This window comes from Elgaria multicarinata, chromosome 2, assembly GCF_023053635.1.
Source record: "Elgaria multicarinata webbii isolate HBS135686 ecotype San Diego chromosome 2, rElgMul1.1.pri, whole genome shotgun sequence".
In the NCBI taxonomy this organism is placed as follows: Eukaryota; Metazoa; Chordata; class Lepidosauria; order Squamata; family Anguidae; genus Elgaria; species Elgaria multicarinata.
The window spans coordinates 21499510-21526426 of record NC_086172.1 but is presented as its reverse complement, the minus strand read 5'-3'; the positions used below and the strand labels follow the sequence as shown (position 1 = coordinate 21526426).

General features: G+C 46.2%; 1 protein-coding gene across 1 annotated transcript in view; it reads left to right on the top strand.

Annotated features, from left to right (window-relative positions):
- Positions 1 to 11388, top strand: part of PTH2R (parathyroid hormone 2 receptor) — a 63864-nt gene extending 52476 nt beyond the window's left edge. The window contains exons 12-14 of the mRNA XM_063115873.1: positions 254 to 392; positions 9089 to 9130; positions 10981 to 11388. Of these exons, the coding sequence (XP_062971943.1) occupies positions 254 to 392; positions 9089 to 9130; positions 10981 to 11388 (589 nt within the window). The remainder of the gene's footprint in view (positions 1 to 253; positions 393 to 9088; positions 9131 to 10980) is intronic.
- Positions 11389 to 26917: the final 15529 nt, after the last annotated feature.

Here is a 26917-nt window from a genome sequence, read left to right as displayed (position 1 = left end):
AATATGTTATTTTGCTACTATTTTTTTTGTTTGCGAATGGCCTAGTCGGCTAACAAGCAATAAAGATATATATATATATATATATATATATATATATATATATATATATATATCCTGTTGTAGCCAATGGACTTAAGCAGCCTTACTGTGTGCAGGACTGCAACCCAGGCCACTTTTCCTTCCAATACAGCATGAAGTGCTCCGTCTGGATGATAAAGGACGGTGACCATAGCTTCTCTTAACTCTCTTCCAGGAAACTAGCCAAATCCACCTTGATTCTGATCCTTGTCTTTGGCGTGCATTACATCATCTTCGTATGTCTGCCTCACACATTCGCTGGGCTGGGCTGGGAGATCCAGATGCACTGTGAACTCTTCTTCAACTCATTCCAGGTAGGCTGATCTAGGGCTCCAGAGCTCAGGCGCTTTTATTATTCAAAGTGGCTCTCTTGGCATTTCAACCTGGTCCTTGCTGCGGGAACAACAGAGCCTTAATGGATGCTGCATTGTGACAATAAAGTATCGGCTTCATCCCACGTACCTGTTTCCCTGGATTTATCCCCTACAGCGCAACGCTGCCATTGTTGTTAGCTAAATCACACCCCGGGCAGCGGTGCTCCAAAGATCCTTTGCAAACCAGGAAAAGGGTTTAAGGGCAGAAATGTAAATAAAAATCATAAAAAATCAACAGATGACCCAATCCGATTCAAATTTGGTATGCTTAACGCTCTCCTTAATATCTATTACTGTGCCAATTTTGATGTCTGCAGATGTAAGCATTTGTTTAATTTGTACTTTAAACATATCAAATCCTCCTCCTGAGCCCTCAACGGTTGTCACTACTGTTATAAACCATTTTAAAGCAGTAGTGTAGATCCTGCCTTGCTTTTGCGGCTCCTGGTGCAGAGTCACAGCATATAGAAATAGGTGTAATTGTATTGCACATACAATTTCCCCCCAGGAGGAGTTAATCGGAGGGCGCTCCCACCAAATATGCAAAAAATTAGCTTTATCATTTCCAGCACTGGTCTTCACAGTTCCTGTAGATATGACTCAGTTGGTTAGGGGTCAGATAGTATTGGGTATAGTATTTTATAATGGTTCTCTTTCGCGATAACACAAGGGGAGCATGCTGGGCCTTGTAAGAATATTTTCCTCTACATCTGGGGCGTCATTGGGCAGCCTATTCCTCTTTCCCATCTAGTTTTCAAACTGTTCCCTTTTTTTTCATCTCTATAATTAACAAATGAATCTGTGATAGAGGTGTACAAAATTATGCATGTTATGGAGGTTCAGAGGAGGGCAACCAGGATGATCAGGGGTCTGGAAACAAAGCCCTATGAAGAGAGACTGAGGATCGCACCCGCCCTGCCCCCTTGCCACCCACCCTGCCATCCTTCGCCCCCCCCCGTACAACCCCCCCCCAAAAAAAACACTCACCGTCTCCGGAGTCTTTGGGCTGCACCTGGCCCCTTTAAGCAAAAAAAAATAAATGGCGGACGCTGCAGGGACGCAACGTCCCTGCGCGTCCGACGTGTGGAAGCCTGGGGGAGGCACGCTAACGGTAGCGCGCCTTGGCCCCGCCTCCCTGCCGGCGTAAGCCGGCAGGTCTAGCAAGGCCCTGAAAGAACTGGGCATGTTTAGCCTGGAGAAGAGAAGACTGAGGGGAGACGTGATAGCACTCTTCAAATACTTAAAAGGTTGTCACACAGAGGAGGGCCAGGATCTTTTCTCGATCCTTCCAGAATGTAGGACACGGAATAAGGGGCTCAAGTTACAGGAAGCCTGACTGTTAGAGCAGTACGACAATGGAACCAGTTACCTAGGGAGGTTGTGGTCTAGAGGCCTTCAAGAGGCAGCTGGACAACCATCTGTCAGGGATGCTTTAGGGTGGATTCCTGCATTGAGCAGGGGGTTGGACTCGACGGCCTTGTAGGCCCCTTCCAACTCTGCTATCCTATGATTCTATGAGGTATGTGGACAGGGAGACATTTTTCTCCCTCTCTCAAAATACTAGAACCCGGGGTCATCCCATGAAACTGATTGGTGGGAGATCCAGGACAAATAAAAGGAAGTACTTCTTCACACAGCGCAGAGTTAAATTATGGAACTCACTACCACAAGTAGTGATGGCCACCAATCTGGACAGCTTCAAAAGGGGGTTGGATAAATTCCTGGAGGCAAAGGCTATCAATGGCTACTAGCCCTGATGGTTGTGTGCTCTCTCCAGTATTCGAGGCAGTAAGCCTGTGTGTACCAATTGTTGGGAAACATGGATGGGAGGGTGCTGTTGCCCCATGTCCTGCTTGTTCATCCCTGGCCGATGGCTGGTTGGCCACTGTGTGAACAGAGTGCTGGACTAGACGGACCCTTGGTCTGATCCAGCATCAGGGCATTTCTTATGTTCTTATGACAGCAAGCCTTTCCATTTCTTCCTTTCATAAATTAGTTGTTCAAAAACAAAAGATAGTTTAAGGAAATACATGTATAGTTCCCCCCAACACTTGTAAGAATCTATAGACTTTGTGTCTAGTCCAGTTTGAAACTCCACCAGTTAGTGTGAAATTATCATTATAAATGAATGATGCAAGTAACGAAACATTAGATGATTTTATGTGCTGAATCAAGCCCTTTAATCTCTATAATTAAAGCTTCATTGTACTTTGATCTCTGTTTGGTAATATAATTAGAGGCAAGGATAAAGATACCTCTTATAGAAGCTTTAGCAGTATCCCGTATTATTCTCCATGCCACCCCTTCAGTGAAGTTAACTGCAAAATATTCTTGTGTCTTTGACCTGACACTACAGACAGCAGGATTATCCTTTAGGAAAAATGTACTGAGTCTCCAATTCTTTGATTTATATTTATTTATTTATTTTATTACATTTATATACCGCCCCGCAGCCGAAGCTCTCTGGGCGGTTTACAACATTTATATGTAGATTCACAGTGACCAAGAGGGCATGATCAGAGACAGACTGAAAGCCAATATCAGTTTCTAATATTTTTGTTACTAGTGCTGGAGAAACAAAAAACATATCAATTCTAGAATAACTTTGAGTTGGAATTGAATAGAAAAAAGAAAAGAAAAAGAGTGTGGTTTTAAAACTAGAGTGACCAGATACAAAAGAGGGCTGCAGCTTTAACTGTTGTGATGAAGAGGGGATTTCACCAGGTGCTGCATGCATACAAATGATGCCTGCTGAAATCTCCTTTTCTATGCAACTCTTACAGATACAAGAGCCCTGTCCTCCTTTCCATATGATCACACTATTTAAAACTCCACATGTCTATCAAATGTAAAGAGTGCATGCCTTTAAAAAAGCTAAAAGGAAGGATATTGGTAGATTCCTTTGGCTTGTTTTTTTCTCTCTTGAACAGTATTTACTTCTCCATTGAAATCACCTCTGAAGATCACTTCACCTTCCCCAAACTCTAAGATTACCTCAAAAACGTCATGATAGAATAAACCTTGCTTCTGATTCGGTGCATATAAGTTCATCCATGTTATCTTCTTATATATCAGCCTTCAACAGCTTTCTTTTGGTCGGTGGCTTCAAAAGGAATGATAGATGTGATACAAATTGCCACTCCTTTCGTTTTAGTGGATGCACAGGCAGCATTAATGTTCCCAACACCAAATTGACTGAACATGACCTAAATGTTCCCAACACCTCATTTTTAAGACAGGAAAAGAAACTCATATTAAGGCACAGCATGAAAAATATCTAGGTTAATTAGGCGGCGTTACACTCTTTTCAGTCCCCGGCCAGCCCTTCTTTTATTTGCCCATGCGGTTGAAGTGTGGTTCTGTTGGTAAGCCTGCTCTGTTGCTTTAGGTGCCTTTAAACTGTTTGTTATGGAGGTTTTTATTTACAGGTTTCGTGTGTGTGTGTGCGTGCGCACATGTGTATTTGGTGTAAATTGAGATTTTTAAAACATAAGTTGAGTCCAGTCCATTGTTCCCTCCCCATGATGCATCTGTAAGGATGAAAGACAGCCAAATAACAGTTAATATTTATTAAACAATAATAATGGTAAGAGTGGTAATAATAATGACCACTGCAGGTCTTCTTGTTAAAGGCTGTGAAAGCTGAAGAGGTTTTTCTATTGCAAGCAGAAAGCCAAGGTGAACCCGGGAGGAGGAGGAGGAAGCAGCGAGCAAGGCGGAGCTGGTGCGGCTGGTCCAAGGGCTGGTCGCAGGTGCTGGCGTTTCGGGCCGTGCTGGAGAGGAAGCAGCGTACGGCCCAGGCTGGAGGAGGAGGTTCAGGATGCACCAGCACAGCTTCCCAAAAAGAAGTGGTTCTTCCTCTGCAGAGGGGAAAAGTCTATCGCGGTGGAAAATGAGCCCAAGGAGACAAAAAGAGAGAGGAAAAAGATAGAATGGAAAAGAAAGGCTGAAAGAGAGAAAGGCAAAGAGAGAGAGAGAGAAGGAAGGAAGGAAGGAAAGAAAGAAAGAAAGAAGGAGGGATGTGCCAAGATGTTTCAGATCCTGTAAGAGTCAAGATCCTCCACCAGGAGATCATCACCTGTAAGGCAGAAAGGAGAAGGGGGGTCTTAATGATAGCAGAACATTAGACTTCAGAAATGGTTGGGAGGAGGGGGGTCACTGGCTTGGGGCTAGCATTGCCTTCCTCCTGCAATGACCACTTGATGGGGGAATGGAGTTGGTGGGTTTTATGTATACTTTTAATGTTTACTGTTTTTAGCTTTTATGAACCGCCCAGAGAGCTTCAGCTGTGGGGCGGTATATAAATGTAATAAAATAAATAAAATAAATAAATGTGAGATTTCATGGCCCATTAAGTACAGTGGTCTTATTATCTCAACTCAAGTTGACACCTCTTTGCTGAAAAGCAATGGCTCAGCAGCAAGAAAGGTCCTTGATCCAGAAGACACCTACGAGGGAAGCCTCTGCGCTGTTTCTTACCCTCTTCGTCCACATTCGAGATGTCAGCACTGTAAATTGATGATGACACCTGGCCACAGCTGAGGTCCAGGGTAGACGAAGAGGGGACCACCTGGATTACATTGGAGGATCTTGACTCTGTTGGGCGGGGGGAAAGGAGACACAGAGAACATGTTAACATAATTAGCAAGACTCACCAAAGGAGGGGCCATTCCCCCCCTGGACCCTGGAGCTGGCACTGCCTAGAATGCCTCAAGCAGCAGCCAGCCCCCCTGGTCACAATCCCCCCTGGCCTATCCATCCCCCCAAGGACCTAGGCATCTCCTCACCTCGGACGGCACATCCCAGAGAGGGTTTCTCCTTGGGCTCTTCCACCACGACAGTCTTTCTCCCCCTGCAGAGGGAAAACCACTTCCTCTTGGGAGGAGGTGCTGGTGCCTCCTGTCCCTCCACCTCTGCCATGGGCCGTATTTGGGTCCCTCGGCAGCACAGCCCAAAGCGCCAGCACCTGCGACCAGCCTTGGCCGCCTCCACAACCGCTCCAGCTGCTTCGCTGCTTTCCGCCTCTCCCGGGTGTACCTTGGCTCTCCGCTTGCAAAAGAAAAACCTCTTCAACTTGGACAGCCTAGAACAGAGTGAGCAGAAGGTGAGAAAGGGGGCTTGACGGCTCTTCCTGGTCTGTGTGGGTTTAGGCCCGTTTCTTATTCTTCATGGCTTCATTCCACCTGCCACCGGCTGGAGTTGTGAAGATGTCCCCCTCCTGCCGCCCTGCCCTGCATGTGGTGTCTGAAGGGTAGTCCGGCCTTTGCTGGGGAGGAAGGAAGACCTCGGAAGGCCAACCAGAAACCAGAGCTACTAAGGAATTCTACTTACATTTTCATTCTCTCTCTCTCTCTCTCTCTCTGTGTGTCTATGGCAGCAATGAAAACTGTTCACACATCAGGTGACAGGATTTCTGCCCATCTGGCCCTGAACCAGCTGTGTCATGTGTCACAGGGGAGGACGTCTCACAATGACCTTAGCAACTGAGCAGCCAGGGAAATTGTTACTCTGAAGTGGCCTTATTCTGGGTTTGGCCTTTTATCCATGTCCATCCCCTGGCTATTCCATGCGTGTTTCTTTGGATTCAGGCTAGAGCAGCACCTGTGCTTTCTAGGAATAGCCTCGTGTCTGTCTGTCTTACCATATCCATGGTGCCCCCAACACACTGCTCATAAGGGACACAGGTCCTGTGACTTCCGGCAATGCACACAGAGGTCCAATGCATGCCAGTGCGCCCCCCTCCCCAGTGGCATGAAATGCACCTCTCACTGCTGGGACCTGGGCAGGTTCAGGGCACGCCATCACATCATTGTTTCCTGAATTCTGCCAAGTAGTGTCCCAGGTCAGGGTGTATCTCTACATGTTGATGCCCTTCTCTCCACAACCCGTCTTTCCGGGGTCCCCGGCAGAGCTCTTTCCTCGATGAGAACTGCAAAGCCTCCGCCGTGTATGTGAACGGAATGCTGGAGTAGATGGACCCTTGGTCTGATCCAGCCTCAGGCCTCTTCTTAGGTTCTTAATATTCCAGTCTCATTGTAGGTTTTTACATTCATGTTCGCATGTGTGGAAACCTATAGATTTGGGACCTATTTCTCATGCCAAGTTTCGATCCTGAAACATGTGACATAATAATGAAAAAGCAAATGCTCTCAAACATATGCAGAGTGCCTTTCCGCACTAATGCAAATACAACTCAGTGAAGAGCCCTCTCAGCAGTAGCAGTCTGGTTGTCACATTCTCACCCACCCCCAAGATCTGTGTGGCGTCTACGCTATGTAGTTTTCAACACCAACTGAAGGCCTTTCTTTCTGTTTGATGTTTCTATTTTACATCGTATCTGTTTTTATTTTATTGTTTTAAGCCACCCCAGGGTTACATGTGATGAGGGGTAAGAAATAATAATAATAATAATAATAATAATAATAATAATAATAATAGATTTGTTCCCCGCCTCTCCCTCTGGATTGAGGTGGGATACAACACAAATGCAAACACCATAAAATACATATAATTAAAACATTCAAAATTAATACATCATTAAAAACAGCACATTATTAAAAGGCATCTTAAAATTCAACTGGGTAGGCCTGCTGGAAGAGATCAGTCTTTATAGCTTTCTTAAAATCCAGAAGACTGTTAAGTTGACGAATCTCTCCCAGCAGGTCATTCCATAATCTGGGAGCGGCAGAGGAAAAGGTCCTCTGAGTAATAATTGACAGCCTAGTTTTTGTTGACTGGAGTAAATTCTTTCCAGAGGACATGATAGCACTCTTCAAATACTTAAAAGGTTGTGACACAGAGGAGGGCCAGGATCTCTTCTCGATCCTCCCAGAGTGCAGAACACGGAATAACAGGCTCAAGTTAAAGGAAGCCAGATTCCAGCTGGACATCAGGAAAAACTTCCTGACTATTAGAGCAGTACGACAATGGAATGAGTTACCTAGGGAGGTTGTGGGCTCCTGCATTGAGCAGGGGGTTGGACTTGATGGCCTTGAATCATATTCTATGATTCTATGACCTGAGTGTGCAGGGCGGATTGTATGGGAGAAGGCGATCCCGCAGGTAGCCTGGACCCAAACCATGTAGGGCTTTAAAGGTGATAACCAACACTTTATACTTTGCTTGGAAACTAATTAGCAGCCAGTGAAGAGATTTTAAAACTGGTGAAATGTGGTCACCAGTTGTACTGGTGACCAGCCTGGCTGCCATATTTTGAACTATTTGAAGTTTCCGGACTAGTAGGGTGACCATATGAAAAGGAGGACAAGGCTCCTATATCTTTAACAGTTGTATTGAAAAGGGAATTTCAGCAGGTGTCATTTGTATATATGGAGAACCTGGTGAAATTTCCTCTTCATCACCACAGTTAAAGCTTCAGGAGCTATACTAGAGTGACCAGATTTAAAAGGGGGCAGCTTTAACTGGTGTGATGAAGAGGAAATTTCACGAGGTTCTCCATATATCAGAGAACACTGTGCTCTTTCCAAAGCAAAGAAGCTGGGACAGGAACCCCTTGCTGCCTCCACACCACCATGATACCTTCTGGGACACAGCACTGTGTTGTGAGTGGCTCCCGCAAGCATGATGGGACATTTAAATCACCCAGTCAAGTGAAGATTCTATGGGGGAGCCCACCCTGCCCCACCCAGCCTTGCGGATTGGGCCATCCCAGTGTTGTCCCAGCTATGCAGCCTCCTCTTAGGAATAAGCTGTTCCCATGTGGTTGGGGGAACACATCAAAGGTGTGTGAACGGCTCCTTGCTTGTTATATTAGTTGGCTACAGGCCTGTGAGTACCGTATTTCTTCGATTGTAACACGCTATCGATTGTAAGACACACACTAATTTCAGTACCACCAACAGAAAAAAAACCCTAAGAAACATCCGCGATTCTAAGACGCACCCCATTTTTAGAGATGTTTATATGGGGGGAAAAGTGTGTCTTAGAATCGAAGAAACAGGGTATTTGTGAACTGTCGTTTGGCTTGACCGAAGATATACAGTATTTATTATCTAATTATTAAAATATTTACACACCGTTTTTCAGCTTCTCATGAGGAACCCTGAAGCAGTTCACAAATCCCATTTAAACATTGGTGTGAAAACACCTAGTAGGTGGCTACTAGGAGGAGGGCTTTCTCCGCTTTGGCACCCCGGTTGAGCTCCCCAGAGAGGTCTGCCTGGCGCCTACACTGTACTCTATTCATCGCCAACTGAAGACCTTTTTATTCTCTCAGTATTTTAACACTTAATTTTCACTTAAATTTAAATTTCACTTTTCTAACTCTGTATTTTAATCAATTCAATTCCTTTTATTACAGTCAACAGACCAATAAAACATATAAAAACACATAATATTTAAAATACATGAAATTAAAACAGAGTATGATTACATGAGCCTCCTTAAAGTTCTGTGCTAGAAGCAAAGGAAAGTCCTGCCACCATAACTGATCTGGTTAGGATTGCGTGATTAAGAAACCTGTTGGTTGTTTTATTATGGTTTTAATTTTTGTGAACCGCCCAAAGAGCTTCGGCTATTGGGCGGTATAAAAATGTAATAAATAAATAAGTTCTGCATTCAAGGTGCTGTTGATGAAAGTATTTTTTTATTCATCTTATCCTCCTTTTCTCACGCAGGGGTTCTTTGTCTCCATTATCTATTGCTACTGCAACGGAGAGGTAAGCTACCAAACTCAGCAGGTCTTCATTAGATGACCAGGGGCGCATCTCAGCCTCCCTACCTGGTCTACTTCACTGGTGCAGTTACTACCTGCCCTCAACCCTTTTTTAAAAAATTGAAGTCTTGGTATGAAGAAGCACACAGAATTATGGGTTGGATCAAGGCGATGCTAGCTGGGGAACACTGGGAGTTGTAAGACTTTGTTCTTTCTAAACATGCATAGGTTTGCACCCATAGTCACGCTTAGAGTAGGGCCTTTAAAATCAATGGGACAAGTTTGTCACGGCTAACTTAAGTCCCATTGATTTCAGTGGGTCTACTCTAAGCATGACTAAAAATCTTGATCCAACCGAACATTACTGCAGTGCACACTGGACTTGATTGATAGGAGCAGAAAATCCACTTTGCATGAGAGAGAGAGATCCCATGGGTTGACTTGGATCCCAGGCCCTTGTTTCTAATAGTTTATCCTTTGAAATGCTTCCACGGGGTGCAGTGGTATTTCTTGTCAACGATGGCACTCTTGGGTCCTGTCTAAGGAAAGGCAGTTCATGAAAAGCCAACAAAGGCCATTGCACCTCGCCAACCATATGCCAGCACAAGTGGGACACAGGAAGTAAAGGTGTGTTTCCATTAAAAGTGAGTGTCAGGATTTATTTATTTATTTATTTATTGCACTTATATACCGCTCCCATAGCCAGGGCTGTCTGGGCGGTTTACAGAAATTCTAAAGTTAAGCTAAAAACGAGTATACAAAATTTAAAATTCTAAAACACAAAACATACGCACATAAAGCATTAAAAACCATTAAAAACTAAAACATGTTGGTAATTAAGATGTGCCTCCATAGGCCTGGGCAAAGAGGAAAGTCTTAACCTGGCGCCGGAAAGATAGCAGCGTTGGCGCCAGGTGAGCCTCGTCAGGGAGATCGTTCCATAGTCTGGGGGCCACCTCTGAAAAGGCCCTGTCCCTCGTTGCCACACTCTGAGCCTCTCTCGGAGTAGGCACCCGGAGGAGGACCTTAGATGTTGAACGTAGTGACCGGGTATGTTCACGTTGGGAGAGGCTTTCTGTCAGGTATTATGGTCCCAAGCCGTGTAAGGCTTTATAGGTCAAAACCAGCACCTTGAATTGGGCTCGGAAACATACAGGCAGCCAGTGCAAGCGGACCAGAGCAGGCGTTACATGGCTGAACCTTCTGGTTCCCGAAATCAATCTGGCCGCTGCATTTTGCACAAGCTACAGCTTCCGAACCATCTTCAAAGGATCCCTTTTGTGATTTACCTGCCACTTCTGTTGCATCTGTCCAGTTGATTTCATTACCTCCCTCGTTCCCCTCATTGTTATTCCTCAGATTTATTTGGGGGATGGGGGACAAAGCTGAGAGAGATGCTTGAGGGATAGGCCATAACATATAACCCCCTTAGTAATTTTTAACTCTGAAATAATTCACACAAAATATACGGTAATGCAGTAATTTGATTTCCTGTTTTTAGAGCATATTGTTTTGCACAATAGTTGGGACCGCTATGTAACAGATTTCAGAAAAGCTCAATTTTCATAAATAAATAAAAAGAGGTTTCCAGCTCTTATGGTGGCGGAAACAGAGACTTAAAAAATGCAAACACCTGGGTTTCCTGTTGATGTGACAGCAGAGCTTCTGTATGGCTCTCTGTCCTTCCACATGCCACAACTGCCGCTCACTTCTCCAGGAAGACTTCTTACGGAGTAGGCATGGCTCCAACTGTAGTATGTCAATAAAGCACTTCATTATGAAGGAAACTCTCTTTGAATGTTGGCCCCAGGCTCCTTCCTCGCCCTTTGATCTGGCCCTCTTCTGTTCCTCTAGGTGCAGACGGAGATCAAGAAGACATGGGCCAGATGGAACCTGGCTATGGACTGGAAGAAGGCAGCTCCTTGTGGGAGCTACCGCTATGGCTCTGTCCTCACTCACATAACCCACAGCACTAGCAGCCAGTCCCAGATGGTGGCCAGTTCCCGCGTGGTCCTGATTTCCAGCAGGGCCTGCAGAAGTGTCACCCGGCAGAATGACACTCACGTGAATTTGCCCGGGTATGTGAGGAGCAACTCGGAACAGGACTGTGTGCAACATTGGATTCATGAGGCGGCAGATGAAGAGAAGAAGGTGGATGCCATTTCTCTCAGGAAGCCCGATACGCTTCAGGACGATCCAACTGGTTCCCTTGAAGAAAAGGAGGAGGAGGAGATCAGGATGGAAGGAGAGGCAGCACTTTAGCATGCCAGAGGGGGTACAGGCATGGACACAGGCCTCCAGTACCGTGGGCAGAAGACTCCTCTTCTCCAAGCAGCTCCCTACCTCCCCATCACAGTCTGCTGTCTTGGATCATCCCCAAAGGCCTCCTCAGTGATAGTGGCTGAATTCATATAGGACCTTGTGCCAAGTCAATCCCAGTGCGGATTGGCAGTGACTTTTTGGTGGCACAAGCCGCTCTGAGCTGCATGATGCAAGAGTTTTCATGTGCCATAAATGACATCAAAGGCAGGAGTGGATTCAAAATTCAGTGGAATTTAGGCAGAACATCATGGTTATGTATTAATTGAATTTTTATTTTTAAAAATGTATACGATGCGCAGAAAACATTGAATGATATCCATCACACAAATCCCACTGATACAGTTCTAATCTTTAAAATGTAAATTAGGCCAAAAATCCTTTCCATTCAAAATAGTTATTAACAAACCCATACTGAAGTTCATGTACCTTCTAAAATATAATGAACGATCACCATTTAATTAAAAGAGATATATGACCATCCTCTTTTCCTTAATTATATCATACATGTGTGTTTTTCCCTTTATTGTGAAGTCCCAGATTTTTTCAACCATATCTGATATGCTTTAGTCTCTCCAGAGTTTAGCAGTGCAAAGTTTTGCAGCCACCAGGAGGTATAACAAAATAAGTTGTAGTGTTCATTTCTCACCAATGCTTGATTGTTCCTTACCAAGATCCAAGGGTAACGTTATATTGCTTATTTCTAACTCCGTGTTCTTCTGAAATACATAAGGCAGCTTACAACATAAAGAAAAAAAAATGCAAAGTACAAAAAATAAAGTGCAATGTAAAACCTAAAAGAAGAGGTAAAACCAATTAACACAATTGTAAAACAGCAGGAAAATTCAAAGTAGAATCAAAGTTTTGGAAAATGCCACTTTGGTTAAATAGCCTTAATGATGCTGTCAAGTGTGCCTGTCTTGGGAGGACATCAAATATATACTTCAAGTGGCAAACGTCTTTTATTTTTCAAGCAGGTACTCAAATTGCAAATAAGAGAGCTTCAGCTATTGGGAGCTATAGAAATGTAATAAATAAATAGCGATAGGATAAAATACTTCACTAGAAGGTATTTGAAGATATGTAGAGCCAGAAACTACAGCTATACAGAAGATATAGCTGTATTTAAATAACTGCAACTGCCATGATCTATGAAAACAGATTCCTCTCCTGTTACACAGACTAAACAAAAAGCAAGAAGCCCTGTTTGGATAACATGAAAGAATTCAGAGAGAGTAACCGCCATCTCTGAAAACAGCTGTCATGGGCAGGATCTACACTACTGCTTTAAAGCGCTTTATAACAGTTATAAAGCGCTTTAACTGCTTTAAAGCGCTATAAAACTGTTATAAAGCGCTTTAAAGCAGTAGTGTAGATCCGGCCCTAGAGGCCCAACAGCAGGTGCTTGTAAGATGTCCAGGTAAATCTTCACAGGTAACCAGGAAAATGTTCGGCGCACAGAGAATTTTATTTATTGCATTTATATACCGCCCCATAGCCAAAACTCTCTGGGCGGTTTACAAAAGTTAAAAACAGAAAACATTAAAACCAATACACAAAGTTTAAAAACATAAAAAGTATAAAAACACAGTATCCTTATAAAAACAGCAATTCTGGGGTCCGTTAAAAACAAACGAACTCAGCATATGTTGTTAAGTGCCTGGGAGAAGAGAAAGGTCTTAACCTGGTGCCGAAAAGATAACAATGTTGGTGCCAGGCGAGCCTCGTCGTGGAGATCATTCCATAATTGGGGGGCCACCAGTGAAAAGGCCCTCTCCCTTGTTGCCATCCTCCCAGCTTCTCTCGGAGTAGGCACTCAGAGGAGAGCCTTAGATGTAGAGCACAGTGAGCGGGTAGGTTCATGTCAGGAGAGGCGTTCCGCTGTCCATCTTCATCTTGTTAGTACAGCAGCAGCAACGAGGCCTAGATTGAGACTGTGACCTTTATTTTCAGTGTAGTTGGGATCAAGTGGAGACCTCGGGAGCAGTCAGGTATATTTGAGAGGGGCTAGAATTTACTATTTCAAGATCCAATATTCAAGGAAACACTGGCAGTCAGCAATGGGTTGATTTAAAGAAGAGTATATTCAAATTTCTAGTTATTTTCACTGGCCTGTGACCTTGACAAAACATAATGGAGAGTGTCCCTTTAGAGCAGTGGTGGGGAACCTCCCACTCAAGTCTCAGTCTGGCTGGCAGAGGAGCTGCTGGAGGCCAGAATGGGACCCAGGCCGGAGGTTCCCCACTGCTGCTTTAAAGGGTTCTAAACAGGCACCGTGGCTTTTAACCTCTGCTGACCGCAACCCCCTCCCCTTACGCCATCCCCAGCCTGTTTCACAGTTCTCTGAGCAGAGATAGAACTCCGTGCCTCTTTCTGTGTATGAAAAGGTCTCAGATGAACCCTTTCCCTTCGTGTGCTGCGTGCCCCCCTCTCCCCCAGCAATTCAGGATAGTGACTGGTATGAGAAGTTTAGTTCTACACCAAGCAGGATATGACACTTAGAAAGCGGTTTGAAAACTGTGCAGGGCGTGTGTCCATGCCCCAAGACTTGTCACTACTGTTAGAAACCGATTAGATCCTGCCCAACTCAGCTGCCACTCCAGAGGGTAGGATCCAAACCAACGGGTTCAAATTACCAGAAAAGGGATTTGGCTTAAACATGACAAAGAACTTCCTGATAGTACGAGCTGTTTGACTGACTGGGAAGATGGTGAAATCTCCTTTGTGAGAAGTCTTCAAGCAGAGGCCATCAAAGGTGCTGAAGCAGGGGTTGGGACCAGATGACTTTTGAGGTCCCGTCCAACGCTGTGATTCGGTGAATGTAGTATTTATGAAATGTTTGCTGACCCGTTTGTACCCAGTTTAATCCTCGTTTTACGTATGTGTTTATATTTTATGTAGTCCTGCACCAGAGGCTATGAATATATTCTGCTCTCTTCCTGCCTTGTGCTGGATTAGACCACTGGCAAACAGCCCTTTCCCCAAGAACAAGCACAAAGGAAATGAGTCAACCACACACTCTGGAATGCAATACAAAACTAAAAAACCTCAGCCCCTTGCAAGAGAGATATTTTTTAATTAGTTTTTTTTTAAAAAAACACGAAAGCAAAATAAGAATATCAACATCACAAGCTGAGAAGATGCACAAATGCCATGAATTCAATTCTGGGGATGCGGTGAGATGCAACATAAAACTATTTACACTTCACTTGCAGATCTTCTTGCAGGTCTGCAGATCTTCTTGTTAAAGGCTGCGAAAGCTGAAGAGGTTTTTCCATTGCAAGCGGAAAGCCGAGGTGAACCCGGGAGGAGGAGGAGGAAGCAGCGAGCAAGGCGGAGCTGGTGCGGCTGGTCCAAGGGCTGGTCGCAGGCGCTGGCGTTTCGGGCCATGCTGGAGAGGAAGCAGCGTACGGCCCAGGCTGGAGGAGGAGGTTCAGGATGCACCAGCGCAGCTTCCCAAAAAGAAGTGGTTCTTCCTCTGCAGAGGAGAAAAGTCTGTCGCGGTGGAAAATGAGCCCAAGGAGACAAAAAGAGAGAGGAAAAAGATAGAATGGAGAAGAAAGGATGAAAGAGAGAAAGGCAAAGGGAGAGAGAGAGAAGGAAGGAAGGAAAGAAAGAAGGAGGGATGTGCCAAGATGTTTCAGATCCCCTAAGAGTCAAGATCCTCCACCAGGAGATCATCACCTGTAAGGCAGAAAGGAGAAGGGGGGTCTTAATGATAGCAGAACTTTAGACTTCAGAAATGGTTGGGAGGAGGGGGGTCACTGGCTTGGGGCTAGCAATCGAGCTCCCAAAGGAGGTGGGAACTGCTGCTTCCAAGCCTGTGGGTTGTGGTCGGGGCTTTCTCACCAAGACCCATGTTTGCCATATGGCGTGGTTGGCATTTCATCTACTCTAGTGCGCAGACAGGAGACTGCTGCACAATACAAGAAATACATCTAGGCAACCAAGCATAGCTACACCTAGTAGTAGCATACTGCGGTCTTAATATCTCAACTTAATTTGACGCCTCTTTGCTGAAAAGCAGTGGCTCAGCAGCAAGAAAGGTCCTTGATGGAGAAGACACCTACGAGGGAAGCCTCTGCGCTGTTTCTTACCCTCTTCGTCCACATACGAGATGTCAGTGCTGCAAATAGATGATACCTGGCCACAGCTGAGGTCCAGGGTAGACGGAGAGGGGACCAGCTGGATTATACTGGAGGATCTTGACTCTGTTGGGGGGAAAGGAGACACAGAGAACATGTTAACATAATTAGCAAGACTCACTAAAGAAGGGGCCTATTCCCCCCCAGGACCCTGGAGCTGGCACTGGGTAGAGCGCCCCAAGCAGCGGCCAGCCCCCCTGGTCACGATCCCCCCTGGCCTATCCACACACCCCCAGGACCTAGGCATCTCCTCACCTCTGACGGCACATCCCAGAGAGGGTTTCTCCTTGGGCTCTTCTTGCACCACTTCAGTTTTTCTCCCTCTGCAGAAGAGGGAAAACCACTTCCTCTTGGGAGGAGGCGCTGGTGCCTCCTGTCCCTCCTCCTCCGCCATGGGCCGTATTTGGGTTCCTCGGCAGCACGGCCCAAAGCGCCAGCACCTGCGACCAGCCTTGGCCGCCTCCACAACTGCTCCAGTTGCTTCGCTGCTTTCCGCCTCTCCCGGGTGTACCTTGGCTCTCCGCTTGCAAAAGAAAAACCTCTTCAACTTGGACAGCCTAGAAGAGAGTGAGCAGAAGGTGAGAAAGGGGGCTTGACGGCTCCTCCTGGTCTGTGTGGGTTTAGGCCCGTTTCTTATTCTTCGTGGCTTCATTCCACCTGCCACCGGCTGGAGTTATGAAGATGTCCCCCCTCCCACCACCCTGCCCTGCAAGTGTTGGCTGAAGGGTAGCCCGGCCTTTGCTGGGGAGGAAGGAAGCCCTAAGAAGGCCAACCAGAAACAAGAGCTGCTAAGGAATTCTACTTACATTTTCATTTTCTCTCTCTCTCTCTCTCTCTCTCTCTCTCTCTCTCTCTCTCTCTCTCTCTCTCTCTCTCTCTCTCTCAGTGTATGTCAGCAATGAAAACTGTTCACACATCAGGTGACAGGATTTCTGCCCATCTGGCCCTGAACCAGCTGTGTCATGTGTCACAGGGGAGGGCGCGTCACAATGACCTTAGCAACTGAGCAGCCAGGGAAATTGTTACTCTGAAGTGGCCTTATTCTGGGTTTGGCCTTTCATTCATGTCCATCCCCTGGCTATTGCATGCGTGTTTCTTTTGATTCAGGCTAGAACAGCACATGTGCTTTCCAGGAATAGCCCATGTCTGTCTGTTTTAACATATCCATGGTGCCCCCAACACACTGCTCATAATGGACACAGGTCCTGTGACTTCTGGCAATGCACACAGAGGTCCAGTGCATGCCAGTGCGCCCCCCCTCCCCAATGGCATGAAATGCACCTCTCACTGCTGGGAGCCTTTCGCATGGTGTAGCCTGCGAAAGAAGAGACAGAGGAAGAGACGGAGGAGGAGGCGGCTGGGGAACTGGCCGCGTCCTTGCGGCCGCCGCCTCCCCGCCAGCCTCCTGCTGCCGGGGTAAGAGCCACCCGGGTCGGAGAGCTCAGCTTCCGCTTCTGCTGAGCTCTCCGACCTGGGTGGCTCTTAGCCCAGCAGCAGGAGGCCGCCGGGCAGGCGGCGGCGGCAAGGACGCGGCTGGTTCCCCAGCCTCCTCCTCCTCCGTCTCTTCTTTAGCAGGCTACAGCATCGTTTTGACAGCGCATTGGAGGAGCACGGAAGCGACTTCAGTACTACGTGTAGATTTGGCCCTGGGCACGTTCAGGGCACGCCATCACATCATTGTGTCCTGAATTCTGCCAAGTAGTGTCCCCGGTGAGGGCGTATCTCTACATGTTGATGCCCTTCTCTCCACAACCCGTCTTTCCAGGGTCCCCGGCAGAGCTCTTTCCTCGATGAGAACTGCAAAGCCTCCGCCGTGTATGTGAACGGAATGCTGGAGTAGATGGACCCTTGGTCTGATCCAGCCTCAGGGCTCTTCTTAGGTTCTTAATATTCCAGTCTCATTGTAGGTTTTTGCGTTCATGTTCGCATGTGTGAAAACCTATAGATTTGGGACCTATTTCCCATGCCAAGTTTCGATCCTGAAACGTGACATAAGAATGAAAAAGCAAATGCTCTCAAACATATGCAGAGTGCCTTTCCGCACTAATGCAAATACAACTCAGTGAAGAGCCCTCTCAGCAGTAGCAGTCTGGTTGTCACATTCTCACCCACCCCCAAGATCTGTGTGGCGTCTACGCTATGTAGTTTTCAACACCAACTGAAGGCCTTTCTTTCTGTTTGATGTTTCTATTTTGCATCGTATCTGTTCTTATATTATTGTTTTAAGCCACACCAGGGTTACATGTGATGTGGGGTAAGATATAATAATAATAATAATAATAATAATAATAATAATAATAATAATAATAGATTTGTTCCCCACCTCTCCCTCTGGATTGAGGTGGGATACAACACAAATGCATACAGCTTCTGTATGGCTCTCTGTCCTTCCACATGCCACAACTGCCGCTCACTTCTCCAGGAAGACTTCTTACGGAGTAGGCATGGCGACAACTGTAGTGTGTCAATAAAGCACTTCATTATGAAGGAAACTCTCTTTGAATGTTGGCCCCAGGCTCCTTCCTCGCCCTTTGATCTGGCCCTCTTCTGTTCGTCTAGGTGCAGACGGAGATCAAGAAGACATGGGCCAGATGGAACCTGGCTATGGACTGGAAGAGGGCAGCTCCTTGTGGGAGCTACCGCTATGGCTCTGTCCTCACTCACATAACCCACAGCCAGACCCAGATGGTGGCCAGTTCCCGCGTGGTCCTGATTTCCAGCAGGGCCTGCAGAAGTGTCACCCGGCAGAATGACACTCACGTGAATTTGCCCGGGTATGTGAGGAGCAACTCGGAACAGGACTGTGTGCAACATTGGATTCATGAGGCGGCAGATGAAGAGAAGAAGGTGGATGCCATTTCTCTCAGGAAGCCCTATACGCTTCAGGACGATCCAACTGGTTCCCTTGAAGAAAAGGAGGAGGAGGAGATCAGGATGGAAGGAGAGGCAGCACTTTAGCATGCCAGAGGGGGTACAGGCATGGACACAGGCCTCCAGTACCATGGGCAGAAGACTCCTCTTCTCCAAGCAGCACCCTACCTCCCCATCACAGTCTGCTGTCTTGGATCATCCCCAAAGGCCTCCTCAGTGATAGTGGCTGAATTCATATAGGACCTTGTGCCAAGTCAATCCCAGTGCGGATTGGCAGTGACTTTTCGGTGGCACAAGCCGCTCTGAGCTGCATGATGCAAGAGTTTTCATGTGCCATAAATGACATCAAAGGCAGGAGTGGATTCAAAATTCATTGGAATTTAGGCAGAACATCATGGTTACGTATTAATTGAATTTTTATTTTTAAAAATGTATACGATGCGCAGAAAACATTGAATGATATCTGTGGCGTTACACCCCACAAGTCAATTCCAAATGTATGTCTGCAGTTTGTAAGTCTGTGGTTTTTAGAATGTTGGCCTGAGTGGGCGGAGTTAGAATGTCTGGGGAGGGGGGAGGAGTGATATATAAGGGAAGGACTGAGGGGATTGAGGGAGCTTTTCAGAGAACCTTTTCAGGGAGACTTGTTAGGTACTCTTAGAGTCTGTAGTGCTCTCTGTGTTTATGGTACTTAAGTTCTGGGAAATTTGAGAGTCGGTGTAGTGAGTGGTGTCTTTAGGGTGTGGTGTGCACGTAGTGGAAGTATATTAATCAATACTGAGAATAAAGAAAGTTCAAGAGTGATTGTGTGAGAAAAAGGAAAGCGCGTATGTGAATGAGTGACAGGATTGTATGAAAGGTTTCAAAAAGGTTTTTAAATGTTGTTAGTTGAAACAAAGCTTGTGAACTTTTAAAAATAAATGTTGATTGTTTGTTTTAAAACTACCACAAAAATCCCACGTGTCTGTTTGGCATTTATCATCTTAAGTTTACACATTTAGCACCCACTCTGACAATCATTCACCTCAGCAGATATAACTCACAGCGCATTATTATATATATTAAAAATCCTTCTCTATTTTAAACCCCTTTCTCCACATAGTTTGGAGGAAGGTGGTTCTTATCCCTTGCCACAGGCTTATCAAGTGTTGGTGCTTGGCTTGAGCAGGGAGTAGCCTCGGCCGGGTCTGGTGTTCAGAGCCTGTGTCGCCCCATAAGAAGTGGTGGCAGACGTGAGGTCTGGTGTTCAGAGCCTGTGTCGTGGCAATATACATCACACAAATCCCACTGATACAGTTCTAATCTTTAAAATGTAAATTAGGCCAAAAATCCTTTCCATTCAAAATAGTTTTTAACAAACCCTTACTGAAGTTCATGTACCTTCCAAAATATAATGAACGATCACCATTTAATTAAAAGAGATATATGACCATCCTCTTTTCCTTAATTATATCATACATGTGTGTTTTTCCCTTTATTGTAAAGTCCCAGATTTTTTCAACCCTATCAGATATGCTTTAGTCTCTCCAGAGTTTAGCAGTGCAAAGTTTTGCAGCCACCAGGAGGTATAACAAAATAAGTTGTAGTGTTCATTTCTCACCAATGCTTGATTGTTCCTTACCAAGATCCAAGGGTAACGTTATATTGCTTATTTCTAACTCCGTGTTCTTCTGAAATACATAAGGCAGCTTACAACATAAAGAAAAAAAAATGCAAAGTACAAAAAATAAAGTGCAATGTAAAACCTAAAAGAAGAGGTAAAACCAATTAACACAATTGTAAAACAGCAGGAAAATTCAAAGTAGAATCAAAGTTTTGGAAAATGCCACTTTGGTTAAATAGCCTTAATGATGCTGTCAAGTGTGCCTGTCTTGGGAGGACATCAAATATATACTTCAAGTGGCAAACGTCTTTTATTTTTCAAGCAGGTACTCAAATTGCAAATAAGAGAGCTTCAGCTATTGGGAGCTATAGAAATGTAACAAATAAATAGCGATAGGATAAAATACTTCACTAGAAGGTATTTGAAGATATGTAGAGCCAGAAACTACAGCTATACAGAAGATATAGCTGAATTTAAATAACTGCAACTGCCATGATCTATGAAAACAGATTCCTCTCCTGTTACACAGACTAAACAAAAAGCAAGAAGCCCTGTTTGGATAACATGAAAGAATTCAGAGAGAGTAACCGCCATCTCTGAAAACAGCTGTCATGGGCAGGATCTACACTACTGCTTTAAAGCGCTTTATAACAGTTATAAAGCGCTTTAACTGCTTTAAAGCGCTATAAAACTGTTATAAAGCGCTTTAAAGCAGTAGTGTAGATCCGGCCCTAGAGGCCCAATAGCAGGTGCTTGTAAGATGTCAAGGTAAATCTTCACAGGTAACCAGGAAAATGTTCGGCGCACAGAGAATTTTATTTATTGCATTTATATACCGCCCCATAGCCAAAACTCTCTGGGCGGTTTACAAAAGTTAAAAACAGAAAACATTAAAACCAATACACAAAGTTTAAAAACATAAAAAGTATAAAAACACAGTATCCTTATAAAAACAGCAATTCTGGGGTCCGTTAAAAACAAACGAACTCAGCATATGTTGTTAAGTGCCTGGGAGAAGAGAAAGGTCTTAACCTGGTGCCGAAAAGATAACAATGTTGGTGCCAGGCGAGCCTCGTCGTGGAGATCATTCCATAATTGGGGGGCCCCCATTGAAAAGGCCCTCTCCCTTGTTGCCATCCTCCCAGCTTCTCTCGGAGTAGGCACTCAGAGGAGAGCCTTAGATGTAGAGCACAGTGAGCGGGTAGGTTCATGTCAGGAGAGGCGTTCCGCTGTCCATCTTCATCTTGTTAGTACAGCAGCAGCAACGAGGCCTAGATTGAGACTGTGACCTTTATTTTCAGTGTAGTTGGGATCAAGTGGAGACCTCGGGAGCAGTCAGGTATATTTGAGAGGGGCTAGAATTTACTATTTCAAGATCCAATATTCAAGGAAACACTGGCAGTCAGCAATGGGTTGATTTAAAGAAGAGTATATTCAAATTTCTAGTTATTTTCACTGGCCTGTGACCTTGACAAAACATAATGGAGAGTGTCCCTTTAGAGCAGTGGTGGGGAACCTCCCACTCAAGTCTCAGTCTGGCTGGCAGAGGAGCTGCTGGAGGCCAGAATGGGACCCAGGCCGGAGGTTCCCCACTGCTGCTTTAAAGGGTTCCAAACAGGCACCGTGGCTTTTAACCTCTGCTGACCACAACCCCCTCCCCTTACGCCATCCCCAGCCTGTTTCACAGTTCTCTGAGCAGAGATAGAACTCCGTGCCTCTGTCTGTGTATGAAAAGGTCTCAGATGAACCCTTTCCCTTCGTGTGCTGCGTGCCCCCCTCTCCCCCAGCAATTCAGGATAGTGACTGGTATGAGAAGTTTAGTTCTACACCAAGCAGGATATGACACTTAGAAAGCGGTTTGAAAACTGTGCAGGGCGTGTGTCCATGCCCCAAGACTTGTCACTACTGTTAGAAACCGATTAGATCCTGCCCAACTCGGCTGCCACTCCAGAGGGTAGGATCCAAACCAACGGGTTCAAATTACCAGAAAAGGTATTTGGCTTAAACATGACAAAGAACTTCCTGATAGTACGAGCTGTTTGACTGACTGGGAAGATGGTGAAATCTCCTTTGTGAGAAGTCTTCAAGCAGAGGCCATCAAAGGTGCTGAAGCAGGGGTTGGGACCAGATGACTTTTGAGGTCCCGTCCAACGCTGTGATTCGGTGAATGTAGTATTTATGAAATGGTTGCTGACCCGTTTGTACCCAGTTTAATCCTCGTTTTACGTATGTGTTTATATTTTATGTAGTCCTGCACCAGAGGCTATGAATATATTCTGCTCTCTTCCTGCCTTGTGCTGGATTAGACCACTGGCAAACAGCCCTTTCCCCAAGAACAAGCACAAAGGAAATGAGTCAACCACACACTCTGGAATGCAATACAAAACTAAAAAAACCTCAGCCCCTTGCAAGAGAGATATTTTTTAATTAGTTTTTTTAAAAAAAAACACGAAAGCAAAATAAGAATATCAACATCACAAGCTGAGAAGATGCACAAATGCCATGAATTCAATTCTGGGGATGCGGTGAGATGCAACATAAAACTATTTACACTTCACTTGCAGATCTTCTTGCAGGTCTGCAGATCTTCTTGTTAAAGGCTGCGAAAGCTGAAGAGATTTTTCCATTGCAAGCGGAAAGCCAAGGTGAACCCGGGAGGAGGAGGAGGAAGCAGCGAGCAAGGCGGAGCTGGTGCGGCTGGTCCAAGGGCTGGTCGCAGGCGCTGGCGTTTCGGGCCGTGCTGGAGAGGAAGCAGCGTACGGCCCAGGCTGGAGGAGGAGGTTCAGGATGCACCAGCACAGCTTCCCAAAAAGAAGTGGTTCTTCCTCTGCAGAGGAGAAAAGTCTGTCGCGGTGGAAAATGAGCCCAAGGAGACAAAAAGAGAGAGGAAAAAGATAGAATGGAGAAGAAAGGATGAAAGAGAGAAAGGCAAAGGGAGAGAGAGAGAAGGAAGGAAGGAAAGAAAGAAGGAGGGATGTGCCAAGATGTTTCAGATCCCCTAAGAGTCAAGATCCTCCACCAGGAGATCATCACCTGTAAGGCAGAAAGGAGAAGGGGGGTCTTAATGATAGCAGAACTTTAGACTTCAGAAATGGTTGGGAGGAGGGGGGTCACTGGCTTGGGGCTAGCAATCGAGCTCCCAAAGGAGGTGGGAACTGCTGCTTCCAAGCCTGTGGGTTGTGGTCGGGGCTTTCTCACCAAGACCCATGTTTGCCATATGGCGTGGTTGGCATTTCATCTACTCTAGTGCGCAGACAGGAGACTGCTGCACAATACAAGAAATACATCTAGGCAACCAAGCATAGCTACACCTAGTAGTAGCATACTGCGGTCTTAATATCTCAACTTAAGTTGACGCCTCTTTGCTGAAAAGCAGTGGCTCAGCAGCAAGAAAGGTCCTTGATGGAGAAGACACCTACGAGGGAAGCCTCTGCGCTGTTTCTTACCCTCTTCGTCCACATACGAGATGTCAGTGCTGCAAATAGATGATACCTGGCCACAGCTGAGGTCCAGGGTAGACGGAGAGGGGACCACCTGGATTATACTGGAGGATCTTGACTCTGTTGGGGGGGGGGGAAAGGAGACACAGAGAACATGTTAACATAATTAGCAAGACTCACTAAAGAAGGGGCCTATTCCCCCCCAGGACCCTGGAGCTGGCACTGGCTAGAGTGCCCCAAGCAGCGGCCAGCCCCCCTGGTCACGATCCCCCCTGGCCTATCCACACACACCCAGGACCTAGGCATCTCCTCACCTCTGACGGCACATCCCAGAGAGGGTTTCTCCTTGGGCTCTTCTTGCACCACTTCAGTTTTTCTCCCTCTGCAGAAGAGGGAAAACCACTTCCTCTTGGGAGGAGGCGCTGGTGCCTCCTGTCCCTCCTCCTCCGCCATGGGCCGTATTTGGGTTCCTCGGCAGCACGGCCCAAAGCGCCAGCACCTGCGACCAGCCTTGGCCGCCTCCACAACTGCTCCAGTTGCTTCGCTGCTTTCCGCCTCTCCCGGGTGTACCTTGGCTCTCCGCTTGCAAAAGAAAAACCTCTTCAACTTGGACAGCCTAAAAGAGAGTGAGCAGAAGGTGAGAAAGGAGGCTTGACGGCTCCTCCTGGTCTGTGTGGGTTTAGGCCCGTTTCTTATTCTTCGTGGCTTCATTCCACCTGCCACAGGCTGGAGTTATGAAGATGTCCCCCCTCCCACCACCCTGCCCTGCAAGTGTTGGCTGAAGGGTAGCCCGGCCTTTGCTGGGGAGGAAGGAAGCCCTCGGAAGGCCAACCAGAAACCAGAGCTGCTAAGGAATTCTACTTACATTTTCATTTTCTCTCTCTCTCTCTCTCTCTCAGTGTATGTCAGCAATGAAAACTGTTCACACATCAGGTGACAGGATTTCTGCCCATCTGGCCCTGAACCGGCTGTGTCATGTGTCACAGGGGAGGGCGCGTCACAATGACCTTAGCAACTGAGCAGCCAGGGAAATTGTTACTCTGATGTGGCCTTATTCTGGGTTTGGCCTTTCATTCATGTCCATCCCCTGGCTATTACATGCGTGTTTCTTTTGATTCAGGCTAGAACAGCACATGTGCTTTCCAGGAATAGCCCATGTCTGTCTGTTTTAACATATCCATGGTGCCCCCAACACACTGCTCATAATGGACACAGGTCCTGTGACTTCTGGCAATGCACACAGAGGTCCAGTGCATGCCAGTGCGCCCCCCTCCCCAATGGCATGAAATGCACCTCTCACTGCTGGGAGCCTTTCGCATGGTGTAGCCTGCGAAAGAAGAGACAGAGGAAGAGACGGAGGAGGAGGCGGCTGGGGAACCGGCCGCGTCCTTGCGGCCGCCGCCTCCCCGCCGGCCTCCTGCTGCCGGGGTAAGAGCCACCCGGGTCGGAGAGCTCAGCTTCCGCTTCTGCTGAGCTCTCCGACCTGGGTGGCTCTTAGCCCAGCAGCAGGAGGCCGCCGGGCAGGCGGCGGCGGCAAGGACGCGGCTGGTTCCCCAGCCTCCTCCTCCGTCTCTTCTTTAGCAGGCTACAGCATCGTTTTGACAGCGCATTGGAGGAGCACGGAAGCGACTTCAGTACTACGTGTAGATTTGGCCCTGGGCACGTTCAGGGCACGCCATCACATCATTGTGTCCTGAATTCTGCCAACTAGTGTCCCCGGTGAGGGCGTATCTCTACATGTTGATGCCCTTCTCTCCACAACCCGTCTTTCCGGGGTCCCCGGCAGAGCTCTTTCCTCGATGAGAACTGCAAAGCCTCCGCCGTGTATGTGAACGGAATGCTGGAGTAGATGGACCCTTGGTCTGATCCAGCCTCAGGGCTCTTCTTAGGTTCTTAATATTCCAGTCTCATTGTAGGTTTTTGCGTTCATGTTCGCATGTGTGAAAACCTATAGATTTGGGACCTATTTCCCATGCCAAGTTTCGATCCTGAAACATGTGACATAACAATGAAAAAGCAAATGCTCTCAAACATATGCAGAGTGCCTTTCCGCACTAATGCAAATACAACTCAGTGAAGAGCCCTCTCAGCAGTAGCAGTCTGGTTGTCACATTCTCACCCACCCCCAAGATCTGTGTGGCGTCTACGCTATGTAGTTTTCAACACCAACTGAAGGCCTTTCTTTCTGTTTGATGTTTCTATTTTGCATCGTATCTGTTCTTATATTATTGTTTTAAGCCACCCCAGGGTTACATGTGATGAGGGGTAAGATATAATAATAATAATAATAATAATAATAATAATAATAATAATAATTGATTTGTTCCCCGCCTCTCCCTCTGGATTGAGGTGGGATACAACACAAATGCAAACACCATAAAATACATATAATTAAAACATTCAAAATTAATACATCATTAAAAACAGCACATTATTAAAAGGCATCTTAAAATTCAACTGGGTAGGCCTGCTGGAAGAGATCAGTCTTTATAGTTTTCTTAAAATCCAGAAGACTGTTAAATTGACGAATCTCTCCCAGCAGGTCATTCCATAATCTGGGAGCGGCAGAGGAAAAGGTCCTCTGGGTAATAGTTGACAGCCTAGTTTTTGTTGACTGGAGTAAATTCTTTCCAGAGGAGATGATAGCACTCTTCAAATACTTAAAAGGTTGTCACACAGAGGAGGGCCAGGATCTCTTCTCGATCCTCCCAGAGTGCAGGACACGGAATAACAGGCTCAAGTTAAAGGAAGCCAGATTCCAGCTGGACATCAGGAAAAACTTCCTGACTGTTAGAGCAGTACGACAATGGAATCAGTTACCTAGGGAGGTTGTGGGCTCTCCCACACTAGAGTCATTCAAGAGGCAGCTGGACAACCATCTGTCAGGGATACTTTAGAGTGGATTCCTGCATTGTGCAGGGGGTTGGTCTTGATGGCCTTGTAGGCCCCTTCCAACTCTGCTATACTATGATTCTATGATTCTATGGGTCGGATTGTACGGGAGAAGGCGATCCCGCAGGTAGCCTGGACCCAAACCATGTAGGGCTTTAAAGGTGATAACCAACACTTTATACTTTGCCTGGAAACTAATTGGCAGCCAGTGAAGAGATTTTAAAACTGGTGAAATGTGGTCAACGCTAGGTGTACTGGTGACCAGCCTGGCTGCCATATTTTGAACTAGTTGAAGTTTCTGGACTAGTAGAGTGACCATATGAAAAGGAGGACAAGGCTCCTGTATCTTTAACAATTGTATTGAAAAGGGAATTTCAGCAGGTGTCATTTGTGGAGAATCTGGTGAAATTTCCTTTTCATCACCACAGTTAAAGTTGCAGGAGCTATACTAGAGTGACCAGATTTAAAAGAGGGCAGGGCACTTGCAGCTTTAACTGTGGTGATGAAGAGGAAATTTCACC